Consider the following 18,997-nt stretch of genomic DNA (forward strand, 5'->3'; position numbering starts at 1 on the left):
ATGCGAATTTTGTAGTAACCTGAATATCGTGTATAATTAATGAAATTATACACGAATTCCAAACAGAAGCACTTGTTATTATAAATTGAGTAATTAATAATGTTTTACTATAAAATTTGCATAATTACTATTTCAAACCGCAAATATCCGAAATCTTGCAATTAACTAAATTCGTTCGTTTATTCATGTCATAAAATACCTTGTCGGTACGAATTAAAATCTCTTGATATAAGAAATCTAATTAGTAGTTTGTAATAACATGGACACCATTTTTATAATCATATTTATGACATTAAAAATATTGGGATTGGGATTTGATCTTTCAATATAAACGAATAAGGAACAAAAAATTATGGAATAAAAACCGAACTAAAAAAACATAAAAATATTTAAAAAATGCTAACAAATCCAAAAAAGAGAAAAAATCATGTAACAAAGATTCCTCCGCCCCCCAAAGAAATTGGAAAACTACATTAATTATCAAGTTTTTCTAAATCATTCTGGAGTATTAAGCAAAGTTAAAACTAAATAGCAAAAAATAATTCTAATACATTATAATTTGAATTAGATAACAATTATCAAAAAGGCAGATTTTAATTATTAGTTGAATTATGTCAGTTACGTTATAATGTAATGTTTCAATACCTTAAAATAAAACCAAAAGTAATAGCTGCGATTTGCACGCGTTACTTCCCTGATCGGCTTAAAATCTATCTGGCGGCACTTTAAGTATCGTCGTTAGGGGTAGTACAACTAGAAGGGATTGCTGAACCCTTGGCTAATACCGTGGCATTAATCTTACCTCAAGCCTCTTAAAGTACACCGACGGTTTCATTAAAAGCCAAGACCATCGTAAAATTTTGGCAAACCTATTTTGTTCGCGTTAATTAACCTTACGCGCGTGGCTTCCATTTCAGAAACAAAAGGGGCTTCGAAACTACGCTCGAGCATCTCACCATTCTACAAACATATTCACTAACAAATTACCTAAGAATTAATTACAGTTACATTGTTACAGGCACTACATCATTAATTTTATATAATTATAGACTAACAATAAAACTTATTTGAAAATAATATTCGTTCTAAATGAAGTATCTCTTAAATTTAGGAGTTTGATTTATGTTATACCATGCGTGGAATTCTACAGCGCGGACAGCATTTCATTTTACAAGGATTCCGAGCAATTCTGGAGAATGAATCAAGATTTTGGTTTCCACGCCATTCCAAGTTTGTTTGTACCAGACCGGAAAAAAAGAAAAGAAAATGTCACTTTCCCACGTAATTGACTCATAAAACTGGAGAGCAAGGTAATTTATGAACCTATTATGTGTGGTATACGAAACTTTTTGAAATTTCATTACAATTATTATGAAACAAGATTAGAGTACTAATGCTCGTAACGCTAAGTCTTGGAGATAATTTTTGAAATATTTTTTGTCTTATATAAACATAAAATTCTGACTGATTAATTGCTTCCTTGAAGCAATTTGAGCCAATTACCACATCTTGTATAAAATCAAAAGGCGTTCTAATATTTATAGACGACACTGTAAATACTATCAGTGACTCAATCTATATATCCTTCTGAAGATTTATAAATTAATCCACATATTTATTTTACAAACATTTCATCAATAACTGTAACACAAATCAACTTCAAACCAAGTAAAAATCAAGGATAATAAATGACGTTGTCAAACGAAAACAACAGAGAATCGTCTTATCAAGACCTTGCACGAAGAACGTCACCAGAATCAGAGAGTGCAGATAGGGACAGACGTTAGCAAGCGTACTTCATTATTAAAGCTTTTAAGATAAGAATACGTAATGCAAAGGGCAGTGCCCCTATCCGCTAGATACAGACTTGAACGAAGTTTTAAGTAAACGTTGGTCCGACGACCAGGCGGCGTATTCGCGACGTCAGATAAAGCTGACACACAGTTGGATACACGCAAATGTATTCCAAGGTGACGATGTTCATTTTCCACGGACGCTGAATCACGGAGAAGAAGAAAGCGGAAGAACGAACCGAGAGAAAAGGCAGAGATTCGAAGGAAATTAAAGGTAGGCGACCAGGGAATTGGAGATCCCGTGAAGAGGAAAGGCATTGGTGTTTAGTGGGAATTAAAAGGAGAAAGAATGGCTGCGGAGATATACAGGGATCGCGGAAGGATTCGAGTGTGAAAAATAGTCGCGTGAAGAGGAAGTCAAAGAGGTACGAGAATTACGATGAATTATGATCAATCGATGGAGAGAAGAGACAGAAACAGAAAGAGAGGGTTAGAAGAGTAAATCAAGAGATTTAAGTAGCAAAAATGAGTCGAGCACTGTCGATAAGTCGCCAGCGACCAAACTCGGTGCCCAAACTTAACTCAATAGAGATCGTCGACAGTGTCACACGCTCAAGAAAGGCTACCTGCTCAGAAACAGTAATAAAGTAGACGAAACATCCTGCATGCCACAGCTACCGAACTAATAACAAAACAGCAACTGAATAGCCGCCTCTGATATACATCCGACGATAACCCCTCCAAAAGGACTAAAACTTGCATATAAAGACCTTCCTAAATTAGCGCTCAACACATTATTCTGTTGTAATACTTTGAACCGTCACTCTGTCGGATTTATATAATAAAATTTCCACATCTTATACGAAGTTCAATTTCTTCATCTTATTCGTGAAACGTTTGAACTGCGACGCAAGGAGATTGTAACGTCAATTCCATCAGAGACCAGGCCACACACCACGGACAGGATAGCACCCACATGCCTTGGTGCGTACCCTCAATAGTCTTAAGTACCCACCAGGGGTCTTGGAATTTTCATAATTAAGGTCCTTCGGACTAAGCGAGTATCTCTTATCTTAGATTTTCTTTTACGTTTATTGTTTACGTGTTAACATGGAAAGTTGGTTTTCCTCACACCTGGTATGTTCCATTAGCAACTTTCTCACGAAGCCGACTAAAACCCTTCCTGGTCCACCAACCGTCTTATTATCCAATCGGAGAAGGTGTCTACTGCCCTCACTTCCTTAACCAAAATTGTCATCAGCAAATCCGATAGTCCCGTGTCCTTAGACACACCCACCCCTAGCCTTTCTCAGACACAGTATCGACAGTAAGACTTCACTTGTTCTGTGTCCTTAGAATAGTCAACGTATCTTTACCGGTCTCTACCCTTATAACAATCGCATACTTAACGTATCAGTGTAACTAAGTCTTACATAACGTGGTTGGAGTGAATTGTGATTTATGTTAATTCAGTGTGTGTTACATTGTGGTTGCTGAATTCATAATAAAGTTTAATTAAAACAAAGTTAATAGTTGTGTTACGACTCAGCTATTTTATTTCATCAACCAACCCTTAAGTTTACGTGACAAGATCACCGGCGATCTATCGGTTTCGTGATTTCTTGTGTCTTCGACGTGGCAACAGAAAGGACGTTAATAATGCTATATAAAGCCATATTAAAACCTGTTTGGACCCATGGGGTCCAACTATGGAGAACAGCGAGTAATTCCAACATGGAAATTCTCCAACGATTCCAATCAAAAACTCTAAGATCCTTAATAGATGCACCTTGGAATGTTACCAATGAAACAATACATCGCGACCTGAAGATACCCACAGTTGAAGAAGAAATATCCAAATTCAGTAACAAATATAATATAAGAGTTAACAACCACCAAAATCCATTAGTTACCCAATTACTTGACACGACGAATCAAACTATACTATACGACGGATCAAACATACTATAAACTTTTTAATCCAAGTTACAGTACCACGCCAAAATAATTTACTTATAATTCTCAATGACAATTGATTGTAAAAAGTCTACCGAATAAAAAAAAAAAGAAAAGAAAAGAAAGGACGTCAAGGAAAATGTTGTAAATATGCTGTAAATTGCTGTGAACACAGAAGAAGGAAAGAAAGTATTGAGTGCACCCTCTATTACAGGAACACCGTTTAAAAAGAATGTTCGCCATATTTTTTAACGAAATTAGGAAATATGAAAATAAATTCTTTAACTTCACGAGAATGTCGACTAAATCATTCGACAAGCTGTTAAGTATAATAAAATTAGTAATAACAGGCACAGATACGAATATGAGATAGGGTTTACAATCTCTTCTGACAATTTTTATTTATTTATTTGTTTACTTATTTATTAAAATTACAATCAATTCTCGCGTTGAGAATTTTCAGTAATACTCTTCTGACAATAACCGAAATAATTACATCTTCATCGTAAACCTGATCAACCATATTTAACATTATGTTTGGTCTTCAAGAATGTTGTTTGTCGTATGAACACGTTCATTTGATTCAGTGCTGTTGAGGTTTATTTCAGAATAGAGAGAGGAAATGCGTGGATGAATGTATACTAGAAATATATTTAAGTATAAGTACAGTGTATGCTAGTCCAAATCTGCACACTGCCAGCGTTACTTTACTATAAAACTCCGAAGCCATGGGCCTATGGGTATTTATATAATTACGAAAACTGGCCTGTCTATACTTCGCTGCACCATCTGTGCAAGGCTTGCTCCTAGAAAAGGCTATGAGACTGAGAGGCCCTTCAAATCGATTTAGAGCGAACAATACTCAATGGCTTCGAGGACTAAGAAAACGAAACACTAGAGAAGATGTAGAGTTTTCCTAGAAGTGAGAATCACTTCAACAAGTGTGTTTCGTTGTTTACCGTTATCAAATGTGTACGGCTTCATATACGCTAATGAACCTGTTGACAGCGCCATTTTACAAAAAGTGATTTTCCCCGCCTCGATATTTATTCAATTTGTATTTAAAAGTGAAGAAGTTAATGGTATTTTATAAAAATTTTAGACGAAACGAACAATTGAACCTAGATATTTCAAGAATAGTATTTTTCACTAGAATAATTGATTCGTTTTTTTTTTTTTTTTTTTTTAGGTATCCAATATTTTTTACTATGCAAAAAAGACATTCTTTCAAGAAGAGAAAAGCAGCATTTTCGAAATTTTTTACGATAATAAGAAATATGTTCCAAGTCTTATAAAAACAAATATAATAAATTAGAACGTTTCCAACACATCTTCCTCTATATAATCATACAATAATCAGTTCAAGTTATTTTTATTTAATACCGTCACTGTTAAATTGTCCAATCCATCCATCGAACACAAGGAAATAAGAGATTCTTCTCTAAGGAATAGTATACTTGATATGTTTATACTACGATATAAATAAGCCTTTGTTCAATCTTTGGCTAAGCTTTGACTTTTTGACTGTATTCAATTGGATTACAATCATTCCAGAGAACAAAGCTACACAAGGTTCCGCTACACAAAATCATTATTCTTTAAGCGTAATCAGGCATGGTTGGAATTAGATTTCAGTTATTCTAATTCAGTATTAGCAAAAATGGCAACAACAAAAAATCCTGAATTAAATGTAAGAAGACCAATATCATCCATTGTACGGGCTCATAACGGAAAAAGTCATTTCTTTGATGCAGTTGCGAAGAACGATTAAGAGAATTAGACGCATTATTATAGGCAACGAAATCAAGTTTTAGAAGTCAGCGAATGTATCAGAAGTGACGTCTACTTCAGTATCTGCAGGATAATGAGTACAACGAGAGTATCGAAGGTTTTCTGACAAAAAGTGCGTACAAAAGAGGAAAACATTTACAACAAAACGAGCTTTAAACATCTTCAGCATTGTAGAACTTCCGAAATTACAATATATTGCAATTAGAAATGTGGCAATCAGATGTATATAACAGTAACCAATGGCCCTCATACTTCATACTATTACGAGGAAAATGTAATTGTTATCCTACAAAAGAAGCAATAGGAATAACAGAAACGTACGGCAAAGTTACGCTGTAAAGTTTACTGAATCATATAACTTCACGCATATTGAAAAGTATAAACAGATTAGAAGACAATTGAGAATTATTTCTTATTTGCAAATGGGAATGTGATGGAAGCTCAGAACAGCAGAGGTATAAGCAAGTGATTCTCGCGGAGACTGATATAACGAATGATGATAGCGTACTTGTTTCGAGATTTATACCTTTTGCTCTACAGAAAAAATTAAATTGTGAGGTTTTATGGAAAAATCCACGATTTTCTTCGTCATTCTAATTTTTTCGGCTGATTGAGTTTCGCTTTGTAGAAGAATCAACACAAATTATACAGGAAGAAATAAATCAGATTAAGAGTGAGGTAGAACATTTGAATCCAATAGAAACAAATAAACTTCAAATAGGGTATGTAAGTACATAATGGTAGACAATAAAGTATGTAATATTATAACAAGTACTACACTTGCGATGCGTCGCCATATTTGCAACGCGAAACCATTGGAAATGAATGGTCTGAAACTTGTGCATTCTAAAACTTGGAATATTGATGGTTCCTCTTCAGGCGTTTCCTTCCTACACGCATGGATTTCATATTTCGAATGTTTATTGCAATTCTCTTATAATATGCCCTTCAGCAAGTGACTAGCAAACACAGCTGAAATGAAGAAAATGGAAAATGGAAAAAAGCAATTTAAGGGCAAATTGCAGCTACTTGTAAACTTTGTTACACGAGGATAGGGGAGTGATCGAAAGATGACAATATTGCAAGGCGATTTTTTAAGCATGACGATTTTTTCTGCAATTCTAAATAATGAACATTGACGGAACATTAATGAAACGCTTCTATATTGTAGAATCTTCACTACAATTAGTTTATTTACAATAAATGGATTAAACAGATGTTAATATTTAACATGAACTAATCACAATAACGTGTTATAATTAAGACAACTAGATAGTTAATTTGCAACTCTCGTCACCACGGATCCAACACTCTCTCGACAACACAATTCGCACTCTCTGACGTCTCAAGTCACAACGAATATTAATTCGTTTATGTCCCTTAGCAACCCCTTGTCTTTTGTCTTAGCCTCGTGTCTTTTGTCTTAGCTCTACCATGCACATGTTCCGCAACCGCTTGTTTATAATTCGCCCAACACCCCTCAGGCCCCTCGTCCACGATACTACAATATTATACTTCAAGTAATATCTTCTGAATATGAAATATAAGCTGATAAATTTCAAAAATATACACTGGACACTGCAAAACATTTTGTAAAAAATTACAAATGGTATCGTATGCCAGTATTGGTATATAAACTCCCTATACACAGGGCAGATGTAATAGAATATGCTCTACTTCCGATCGGTCAACTTTCAGAAGAGGTACAAGCAGCAAGGCTTGAGGATTTCAAGAAATATAGAAATAAAAACAATAGAAAGGTTTGAAGGACCGCTACTAACGAAGACGCATTTTATAGGCTATTTTTAACTTCTGATCCATATATGTTAGCATTAAGATTAAAATTATCTAACAAAAATCGTAAAACACTAAGCCCCGAATTTATAGAACTCAAACGAGTAAAATGATGGACGTTCACCACTTACCAGTCCCCATATATGTAAGTCAACATTGTATAACATATCCAAGCCATAAAACATCTCTACAATTTTTTATAACTCCTTGCCTTATATTTTATAAAATTACTATATAATATATTATCATCATTATTAAATAATATATATGTATATGATATCACATAAAATTTTAATACTATTAGGTTGTCCCAAACGTTCCTTTCGTTTTATAAGGAAATAGTAGATGCACAACATTTATTTTTTATATTATTTTATTGAATTACGTTTGATCCACTTTATTCTATCATACGTAAATCCATGAAATAATATAAAATAAAAAATGTTGTGCATCTATTAATTCACTTATGAAACGAAAGAAACTTTTGGGGCAACCTAATACTTTTCACTTAGACAATACATTTCAATTAAAGCTTCGTCACAATTTGCAGTACTATTCAATATTTCTTTCTACAATACAAAAGTAACAAATTTCTTCAACTTGTGTTTAAATTAGCTAAAAAAATATATTTATAAAATATGGCATAAGCAGTTTTTCAAATTTGTTCAAAACCGCTTAATTCAGAAAATTAAAAAAAGGACTGTTAGACATGAAATACACTATATTTACATAGTATTTAAAATAATACGGATTATTTTTCAACATTTTTTGAACGCAGTTTCATTTCGATATCTTATGTGATTCAAAAGTTATTACGAAAATGTTCAATAATTTTTCGATTCGGTGCACTATGCTGCGTGCAGCGACTGATCAACTATCCGTATTTAAAAAGGGACTAAATGAACGTTGTATAACCATAAAATGAAGATGATACTTATTAACAGTGTACATTATGACGAAAACTGAAAAATGAAATGAAATGAAATGAAATGAAAATGGACAAAATGGATAATTGATGGTCAACATTAATTGTTACTGGTTTAAGCCTCCAAAAAATTTGAGAAAATTTTGACATACTTATCCACGTTTCTATTATCGTTCGTTATGTTAAATATTTGAAATTTTTTCAAGAAGGGTAGAAATTCTCTCTAAAGAAAATTAAGAGCGCAATTTTGCTTGAATATGGATAGTTAAGCGTTTCAGTTATAACATGAAGTTGAAAATTATGAAAATTTATATTATAACAAAAATTAAATTACATGTATATGAGATATTGAAAATTTCGTCATGAACGTTTCGTGGAAGAGACATATTTTTTTCATTGCGTTACATTCGACGATAGATCCAAGCGATTCTCTAGTTTCTTTTTCCTGTATTCACCTAAAAGCCCGTGAATACGTGCTATCATACAATCCATTAAGACTTTTCCGCGTCGCCCTCGGCGAAATTTCAAACCAGTCGAACTTTCGTCGTCGCTACTTGTAGCCGGAGTGCAAACTGAGATATCTTCAACGGATATATACAGCATCCGTAAGAAAATCTCCGAGAAAACCACCAGCTATTTTCCACTCTTTCCTTATCGAACCACCTTATACTCTTTACTATTTTCCTTCCTGCAGGCTCTTTCGTTTACTTGTTTTTATATTCTAATGTATTCATTTAACAATGAAACAAAAACTTCTCCGTTATTTTTAGCAGAAATTAAAATAGTTATAAAAAGTAATGCAATTTTTACTTTTTGGGCGTGTAACTTCTCCGTTGTTTTTAACAGAAATTAGAATAAATATGCAAGATATTTAGATATTTTTAATTTTTAGGCAGATAATTTAAGAAATAAATTATATATATAAAATAGCAAATTTACTGTACCAGTAACATTCACTCACAGTATTCGTATAATTTACTTATAATTCTTAATGAGAATTGATTGTAAAAAGTCTACCAAATAAAAAAAAAGTATTCGTCACTCATTGTGAGAAAAAACCCAACATTCATTTACTATGGTGCTTGTACGGTACTGTGATTCTATCTTTATGGGGTGACTCTCTCTCGTAAGGCCCGTTGACGGCACGCAGACAACGAAGAGGCGCGTAGTTTAAGGATCAATTATTTGGAGCCAAACCTAAGTTGACGATTATCTTGACTTAACAATTTCGAGGGTGGTCGGCACGTTTGGAATCCACCCCGTCCTCTGGGTTTTCCCTTAACCGCCTCTATGTGTCAGCCGTTAAATCCTTGCATTATAGTGTCATGTCACACTCGTAGTACCGGTTACAGTTACGATTCAACGAAGGCAGACTTTACTCGCAATAAAATCTAGTTTCAAGTTGAATTTTATCTTCAACATTTCAGAGTAAAAGTTTCTGGGCAAAAATTATACGTATGTATATGAGTTTGATCATCTTCATTTTTTGTAAATATTTCAGCTGTATTATTTATATGATTAATATCCAATATCCCGAAGAAGAACGTAAACAGGATTATTGACTTAATTTTTAATAATCTCCGAACATCGATAACATTAATATAAAAATCTGTAAACAAGTATCACTCTCTCAATATCGAGACGTTACTAAACGTCACTATCGTACATTGAACTAAATTACAATTAATAAAATAAATTACAATTAAACTCGTACATACAAATGAACGCGTTATTTGAAAACTTGAATTAGCATCTTCACAAGCATCTTCTAACGGGTTCAGTGTATTACATCAAAACATGTTGTTGTTGTTGTTGTTGTTGTTGTTGTTTCATCCGTGCCTTTCGGCTTTGGACGAACTTTCGGTTTTACATCTCATGTCTATTTCTCTTCTTATATGTTTACTTCCCCTCTTTTCCACTCTATTCTATTGCACTACCTTAATTATTCTATTTCTAAAAACTAAAACTAGAAACTACAAATTAGCAACTAATGACTAAAAACTATTGCAACTTTGGTCTTTAGCCTCCTTGCTGTGCCTTCTTCGTTTGGCCTTCTCTTCTCTATTATTGCTTTCAGTTCTGCTAAACCTTCTCCAGTCTTGTTTGGCGTTTTCCTATGTCCTTTGGTCCTCCCGTTATTTCACATTCTTCTATTACACGCCTCAGGTCTTCTTCTTTCCTTCTGCATAGTCTGCATCATTTTTTTTTTTTATTATTACAATTAATCCACACGTAGCTGGTAAACTCGTCGAATTACGCTGCCATCAACTGTATACGTTCGTACAAATAAAACTTATGGTATTCTTGAACAATTAATCATTCATGAGCAATTAATAGCCCCAAATTGATCGATGAACATCTATAAACATCGACTAACGATATTCAAATTCAATGTGCTCCGTATTCTGATTAACTGTCGTAAAACACAATTTGTTTATTTCTTTTTCTCCTTTCTTCTCATTATAGTAACAGAAATATGTAATAGAAATTATTGAACGGATATTGTTAGTAGAGTAAGGGAATCATTGGCAAAAAGAGTATTCCACTTTTCCAGTGGTGTTTTTTCATCAGGCTTTTCATTTTCATAATATGACATATGGCGGCACTCGACAGCAAATATACCTATCCACCTCAAATTGGTGACCTCGACATGATCTCTACAGCAAAAAGAGATGTGTGACCGTGATAGCGCTACCGAGACTTCCATCATCGCGAATCTACGACTGTGGCAAGCTGGACCTACCGCTACGATGAACAAGGAACGGCTCTTCCATCTTCAGCAAACCTCGACACCTCACCTCCGTGTGGCCGTTGCAAAGTTCATGGGCATCACCACCAGCACGTCAAACTAAAAAGAGGAGGAACAGAGGCCTACACGACTGTACGCGGAACGCCCCGCACCGTACCGACAAGTATCCACCGCCACATCGAAGACTTAGCGCAACATCTGCACGAGTTTGACAACAAAACACTGACGCCTTGCCCCACATCGAAAACGACAAATCCGCAGATGCCAAAAAAACTCTCGCAACCGCACACGGAGACAACGAGCGAAGTACGACCATATGCATAAGAGAAACGTATACATATACCACCATACCGACCATATGCATATACAAAGAGGAAAACGTTATCACTGATAAGGGAGTACTGTGGCGGCACTCGACAGCAAATATATCTATCCTCCTCAGACATTTTTGAAGGTGCTACTAAATGATAGGAAATTTAACACATTTGCAAATTGCGCAAATTATGCAAATGATATAATAAATACAATGATATGAGTCAAGAGAGTGAATGTTGTGCTAAACCAGGTTTGGGGCATAGAAGAGATAAAATTCAAGAACGATTTTAAGTTAAGAATTTACATTGTATATATTTGACATACTAATGCTGAATGTGCTGACATACGGTGCAAAAACATGGTGTTGGAAAGAGACAAGGGAATTGTAAAATATACAAATAAGGTAGTTAAAATGAGTATCAGGTCTGGATAGATATACACTGGAGTTTATAATACTAGAAGAGACACAAACAGAGACAAGATAAGAATTAAGACAGGACAAAGGGCAATGAAGTTCGATGAGGAAGCAAAGGAAGAAGAGCGTAGAGAATTGCTTAAAAAAACATACATAAAGGAAAGGGAAGAAGACTGAATGATAACGCGATCGAGGTATTTAAGAATCAGAGTAATCCAATTAGGGGTCGAACAGCTTAGAGGCGAAAAGTAAGAAATAGTAACAAAGCTAAAAGAAAGGGACGGAGTATACCAAAGACAAGGACAATATAAGTAAACAAGATAGAAAGTGTAAAGTATAAAGTAATGTATAATATAAGGAAAGTATAGTATAAAGATATAAAGGAAGTAAGTATAAAGATAAGGAAAAATGAGCGAGCAGCGTATCTGAAAAGAAGTGGGCATACAATTAATCGAAAGCTAATAACAAGGGCAAGATGTAATAATATAGAAAGATGAAATTGGTTATTGGAAAAAAGAGAAGAAAAGAAAGTGCGAGATTTCCCATGAAAGATGCAGCAAAGTTGGAGCGTATGGTTAGAAAATACAAAGAAAGAAGTGGTAAGGAGGAACTTGAGAGTGAAGGACATAGTCAATGATAGGGAAAGAGAAGAGGTAACAAGATGATTGAGGAAAATGGAGAAAAGGAAGGAGGAAGTGAAAAAAAAATATGCAAAGACGTGTGCGTGTCCCGCGTGTATGTAGATATGTATAGGTGTGTATGGGTATACGTATAGTTGTTAGATGAAGTAAATCAACATTGTAAAAAGACTGTGAACAAAGTCCTTCTCAGAGCTGTGAGGCCGCAGAAAAAGATTATTTGTATATATAAAAAATACTGCTAAATATTTATACATATAAAATACTGATGATATCAGATAACTTTTCGTAGCCACTGCATAGTTGGTCAAACTAGTTTTTTTTTTTTTTTATTTAATTCTTTACGTTCACAATTTGTCCAATTTGGACATTTGGTAGGATTTTTTAGCTGTTTGATTATCATGTGGGTGGCTACCCCCAGTGGGATACCATCTTCGTGTAAGTCAAACTAGTGAATGAAGCAAACGCTAAATAATAAATGATCTATTCTAGTGGAACGCGCAAGAATGTATCGCTCGTTGACAATCTTTTAGAACTAAATTATTGCAATAAAATCACATGTTCGTCTCTGCAATGTCTGAACTACAAAATCAAATCAGATGATACACACGTAATAATTATATGCATATATAAATCAACAAATCGCGGGTTATAATCCGTATGCAACTTTATCTCTTTGTTTCCAGAATATATTTTCAATCGCGATTAAATGCTCTCTTGGGGTGGCATCGAATCGCGACGAATATTCGACGAGCAGAAAGTTTTTAAGCATCGCCGGAGGCGCGACGCTGAAGTTGAATGATTTAACTCGAACGGAAAAGGAACCAAGCGCAAAAAGCGAGGACCGATTGAAAAGTGGAATGGCCGTGGAAGAGATGAGGGGAGAAAGAGAAAGCAGAGCCAGCGCGAGAAATGGAGATCGTAGAAACCTTTTCAAGAAGACAAGAAGACCGTCGCGTAAAACATAAGTTTCGCGAGAAGAAACCCCGGAGTGATGGTAAACTTTCAAACGGACTTCCTTTTCCAACATGAAGGACGCTCGTGAAATACCGTCTCCTGTCTCCTTACGATTTCGTGTTCAAACGTGGAACTTGCGGAGTAATCGATTTAAAACCGAATGAAATTAAAGGGGAATAGAAATTCTCGTTTCAGTTGAGTAGTTTCTTCCTCTTTATTAATATGATAATTGGTAAGTTTCCAGTGGCGCCAGTTAATGATAAAGACTTTCCTCCGTGAAATAGTGATTCAGTCTTTCAACTCATCCGTAACCAAATCTAAAGGATGAAAATTATAAATTGAATACACAGTCACTGACTGACTGGTTCGAGATTTCAGATTGATACTAGCTCTCGCGTTGTGTTGATCAGTTAGCTGTTTTTGACGAGTATACTCGTCGTGAAGAAATGCTAATATTTTGTGTTATGACGAGTCCTGTCAGTAATAAAATTAAAAAGCAAAACAATCGCTTCATTTTCACAACTCAATTTTACATTATAACAGCTACACATACTTTGTGTTTGACGTGTATACTCGTCATCGTCTACTTTTTACGACACATTTTAGGTACACACTTTTCGAAGAGGTCGCAACAGTTAAGTGGTTAAGAGACTATTATATTCTATAACACATTATATAGTTTCTCTTCCCCATTTTAAAATTTAACAAACTAGAAAAAGAAATAGAAAACTCATGAACGTTATCAGATTGTTTAAGATTTCGAATTTCAGAAAAATTTTTGAATATTCTCTAAAATTCCCCTTACAGGAAAATCCTACATATCATAAATATAATTTTAATTCAATCATAAAAGAAAAATTTTTTTAGCCTAATCTTTGCCTTTGAAAAAATGATACATGAAGGTATAAACAAGACGAGAAAATATGGTACGCGATGCATAAGAACTTATCCAAAATACACAGAAATATGAACGAAAAAAAAATGCTAAACTAAATATATTAAGAAAGATGGCTTCAACCAGTTATTAAACTTGATTAAGGACTTCTCAATAATCTTAACGTTATTGCATTAAACCATTAAACCACACATCCGAATATTACCAAATATTAACTCCAGAAGACCAGTAGAAAATACTCCGGAATAAAAAAATTACACTTCCTTTACCAGCTTTTTGCGTCAGTTATTTCCGTTCCTAATCAACGGAATTGTTTACTTATACGTAACTAGAGCAGCGCCACCCATTGCAGAAATAATGGCGATACATCGCGACTGCACCCGGCCAAAAGTACAGAAACGGAAGCAGAAGGATTGCTTCCTTCGAGTAACTCGATTACCCTCGGAATGCTGCAATCAACGAAAGAATCGTTGCTCGTGTGTGAACCCGAGAGTACGTGTAGTCGAACTCGTCTATATCGTCGAACATCCTCGTGTTGAGTCCACGAAACACTCGTGAGAGTAGTTAGCGTTTACGACGCAATCGCTTTTAACAGGTCACCGAAGAAACGACTGCTGGTTAAGGAATGACTCGTGGGGAGCATCGCTACGGGTAACTATCCCAGGTCATTTCGCTTTTCAATTACATCAACCGTTGTGAAACTGTCATTTAATCAAAGTTTATTCAGCAACGGTTATCCATCTTGAGCCACATATTTAGGAGTCTTGTCGAAATCAATGATTTATGATGATTGGTTTAAAATAATTCTACTAATTTTTTGTGTCAGGCATGATAAGATCATCTGTGTATTTTTAAATATATCGTAACTAAGAATAAGTAGAAATTTATTGGTACATATGTACAAAATAATTTACTAAAATGTAGTAAAATAGTTTAGATTGTACAAAATAGTTCATTACGTATACATATCGTAAAAAGAAAATGTTTATTTCGGCTTATTTATACTTTGTTTATATTTTATTATATTTATACTTTATATTTGTGTTATATTTATATTACTAAAGAATCCATTTTTAGATTAGAAACATCGATTATAACAAAAACAAATTTTATTTATAAGAACAAAGTTAATATTATTTAAATAATATTATTATGTAAATAATAAAATCAGGAAAAGGTATAAAACTTGTAGGTCTACGTTAACCCAGTCACAGATATTCGTGGTACAAGAAAATAGGTTTGCTAGTCTTCACATTGTAAAACAAATATTCAAGCTAACATTAATTTCTATCTGACCTATTCTACTAACTACAGCATCTTCATGATGCAGCACCGACGTAATCAAATAATTCGGTAAATTAGATAAACGTAAGGTTAGATAAATCCCTACTGACCCATTTTCTTTTGTTAGTTACTCGATGTCTGATAAATATCGGTCTACTGCACCAATCGCTCGCCTATCGACGTATCTGTTCTATTAATCACGATCCTATCATACACACCTCACTATTATAGCCAATATACCTGACAAAATGACATCACATTCTACTAATGATCACCTAAGCATTCATCTAACTTTGAAGTCTGACTAAACACGCTGACGTACCACAGAACGACGATAGGAGCTCGCTTCTATTTCTAAATTAAATCATTCCATTTGCATGCCATTGAGTCACCATTATCGTTTGAACCACGGCCATAACATGGTACAGGGAACGAATTAAATCTCCCTCTTTCACCGACCAAAGAGGAGTCAGAGTAGCTGTTGGAGCATTCGAGGTCATTTTACCGAACGACGAGTTTCCTCCAGGCGCATATAGTTACGGCTGGCAATAGCAAGTTCGCCGGCGGCCTATAACGTGGCCATAACTTTCACGAGTGAACATGGAACAACGATAGATGCGTGGTTAGACATAGGTACGTGAGGTTACCACGGGACCGCATAATAAGGTTCCGTGTACGGCCAACGAATGAAATTAGAACAACTTCCGGCTGAAATTGTCCAAAGTTATCAAGTCTCCGCGTTCTAGCTGCTCCTTTGTGCTAAGATGCAAACTGAGATCGTTCGGTTAAACGAAAATTGACAAGCTATATCAGAACATGACGTGAACAAAATAAACGTAGTAAGCAAACTCCAATTTCTTCGAATTCATTGATCTACATCTTAATAGATATACGTAATGAACAGTATACATATAAACGACAACTAAATGTCAATAATTGAATGTAACAAAAATATCATAAACTCGAATGCAAGAAAGAAACGGATAACATAGGAGTATTTCATGAGACACTTCCCTAAGTTCAAGAAAAACAGTGACCAGTGTCATCACACTACGTATTTCTCCGGACGAAGAAACTTCCGACAATCAACATGTAAAGTGGAAATCAGTGAGCAGTAGCGGAATACAGATACTAAGCATTAACGCGTAATCCAAGGGTGAACTCGCCAGTGAAGGTAAACTAAGATACCAACCAACAAACCTGGTCAGACCTGGCAAGCAAGATCTAACGACTTGCAGCAACTCGATTCCACGCCAATCAGATAATCATACAACTTTTCAACGAAAGCAATGAAAAATTCAAATATTTATAGTTCTATAAAATAACGTGGGAGTTTCTCGATCGAGATGGAAATTTAAAGATTATTATTTCAAGCTGGATTCTCTGGATTCGATTTAAATTTACGGCAACCGCACGCCATTAGTTGCGCTCCTTCCCGGAACTGTGTATCGTTAAAGTTTCGCCGTCAGGTGTGCTGGGTAAGTTTAACTTTAAACAGCATCGATTATTTAAGATCGAGAGGAATCGTACCTAGCGAGCAAACGGAATCACAACGAAACCTAGCTAGTGAAACCTAGAAACTGAAGGAAAGTTGTTGAAATTTATTTCCACTTGGGCAGACCATTGTTTGTTATCACGTTACGAGGCCTGGCCGCATTAAGCTCTAACTGAAGTTACGAAAGGACTTGTTATTGGCTAGTGACTTCGTGCACAGACGGCAAAAAGTAATGTACAATTCACGACGAGTTCCAGAGAAATGCTGGCAGTATTGAAAGCATTTTGTTGGATTGACCCTTTCGCTTCGGGTGCCGCTTATAGGTGGCGCCCGCGAGATGACCTGTGGGTATGAGCGTCGTTTATAGACGACATCCACGAAATGAGCTGTGGGTACGAGCGCCGCATATAGGCGGCGACCACGCGACGAATCCTGGGTTCGGCACCCCATATATTGGGTATACACCAGTGTCATCTGTAATCAATAATATATTTTTTCGTTATCGGCAGAACATTTTCTGTTGATTTTATTGATATATTGGATTAATCACTTCTTAAAAGTTACTCATTGTTGAAACAACATCAAAACGTTTTACGCAATATATTTCAAGCATCCAAACGATCGTATACTATTTCGTGCTAAAAAATCTGTTAAATCCATTGACAGTGTAACGATATTTCATATACGGTTCTGTTAGAATTTAATCTTGGAATTGGGATTAATAACTGTGGAAGACACAATGTTTGTGTCGAAATAATACAATGTGATATTTATTAAACAATTATTTCAAGAGTTATAAATGTGCGTTCTGGAATGTAGACAGTTGGCTAGTTATTCACAGACTGGCTTAGTGACCCATGGCCCTTGAAAAGGTTTAGAGCCCCACTCTCTATGCAGTAATGAGTGTGACCTGTGTGGGTGTCTGTGTGGCGTCACATGTGGCACAGAACCTTCTAGTAGCTTCTCGACGTGCCCATCTAGAATGTTCCATCCATATCCTCACGTTTCTTCCGGCGTTTTTTGAAAAAGCATGCACGTGCTAACTGCCGTGCTGCATCTCACGAACGCACGCTAGTGGGGATGGCGCTGGGCAACGAACGGAAGAATCCGTATGATCAAACACCTTATCTGCATGCGATTGATATCGTTGTATTCCAACAGGTTCTTACAAGAATTATTGATATTTAAGACTTAGGAAAACGTATATACAGCAACCACGCACATTGTGCGCATTTCTGGTGCGCGCTTCCGTTTAGTGACGGTACTTCGGCGGACTGGACTACCGAAGGGAAAGGGTTAAATCTAGGATGTGAAATGCAGCAATCACAGCTTCATAAGAATAGCTTTTGAATCTTTCGTTTGAACTTGTCTTAACTGTTTCGAAGATAGTCTCCCGAATTGAATATGGAGAAGAACGGTGGCCCGTTGAACGCGGGGTTCCGCAGGGTTCGGTTTTGGGTCCGATTCTGTGGATCATCGGATACGACGCAGTGCTTCCTTGCCCCATGCCCCCAGACTCAGACATGGTGTGTTACGCGGACGACACGTTGGTCTTGACCGGAGGACGCTGGTGGCACGAGACGCTGCGCCACGGAGAGTTTGGCGCCGCTTGCGTGATATGGGGTATACGAAGGCTGGGCCTGAAGGTGTCCCCAGCCAAATCGGAGGCTATATGGTTTTATGACTACCGACGTAGGGGGACTCTTTCGCCCGACCTGTGTTTGGACATAAGCGGAGAAGAAATTGAGGTAGGACCTCAGATGAAATACTTGGGCCTCACCATCTACAGTCAATGGACGTTCGGGCCGCACTTCAAGCTCCTGGTTCCCAAAGTGACGACGATAGCCAAACGCTCTATGTGGGTTGCTGCCGAATATCGATGGGGCAGAGTCGGAGTGCGCCGACTGTATGAGGCAGTCGTCCGTTCTCGGGTCCTGTACGGGGCTCCGGTGTAGGCAGAAGATCTGACGAAAAGTCGACGCAGTCTACT

At 36.0% G+C, this 18,997-nt stretch overlaps 2 protein-coding genes across 2 annotated transcripts in view; one reads left to right on the forward strand and one right to left on the reverse strand.

Moving 5' to 3' along the window:
- Positions 1-18,997, reverse strand: part of LOC117212447 — a 401,448-nt gene that overhangs the window by 203,169 nt on the left and 179,282 nt on the right. The window lies entirely within an intron of this gene.
- Positions 18,513-18,962, forward strand: LOC117212454. The gene has a single exon (XM_033457310.1). It carries the CDS (start codon positions 18,513-18,515, stop codon positions 18,960-18,962), a length of 450 nt encoding a protein of 149 aa, XP_033313201.1.

Source organism: Bombus bifarius, unplaced genomic scaffold, assembly GCF_011952205.1.
Source record: "Bombus bifarius isolate JDL3187 unplaced genomic scaffold, Bbif_JDL3187 scf7180000008297, whole genome shotgun sequence".
Classification (NCBI taxonomy): domain Eukaryota; kingdom Metazoa; phylum Arthropoda; class Insecta; order Hymenoptera; family Apidae; genus Bombus; species Bombus bifarius.

Excerpts from the sequence above, each read along its gene's own strand:
- LOC117212454 (XM_033457310.1), top strand. The coding sequence starts at position 18,513 with ATGCCCCCAGACTCAGACATGGTGTGTTACGCGGACGACACGTTGGTC.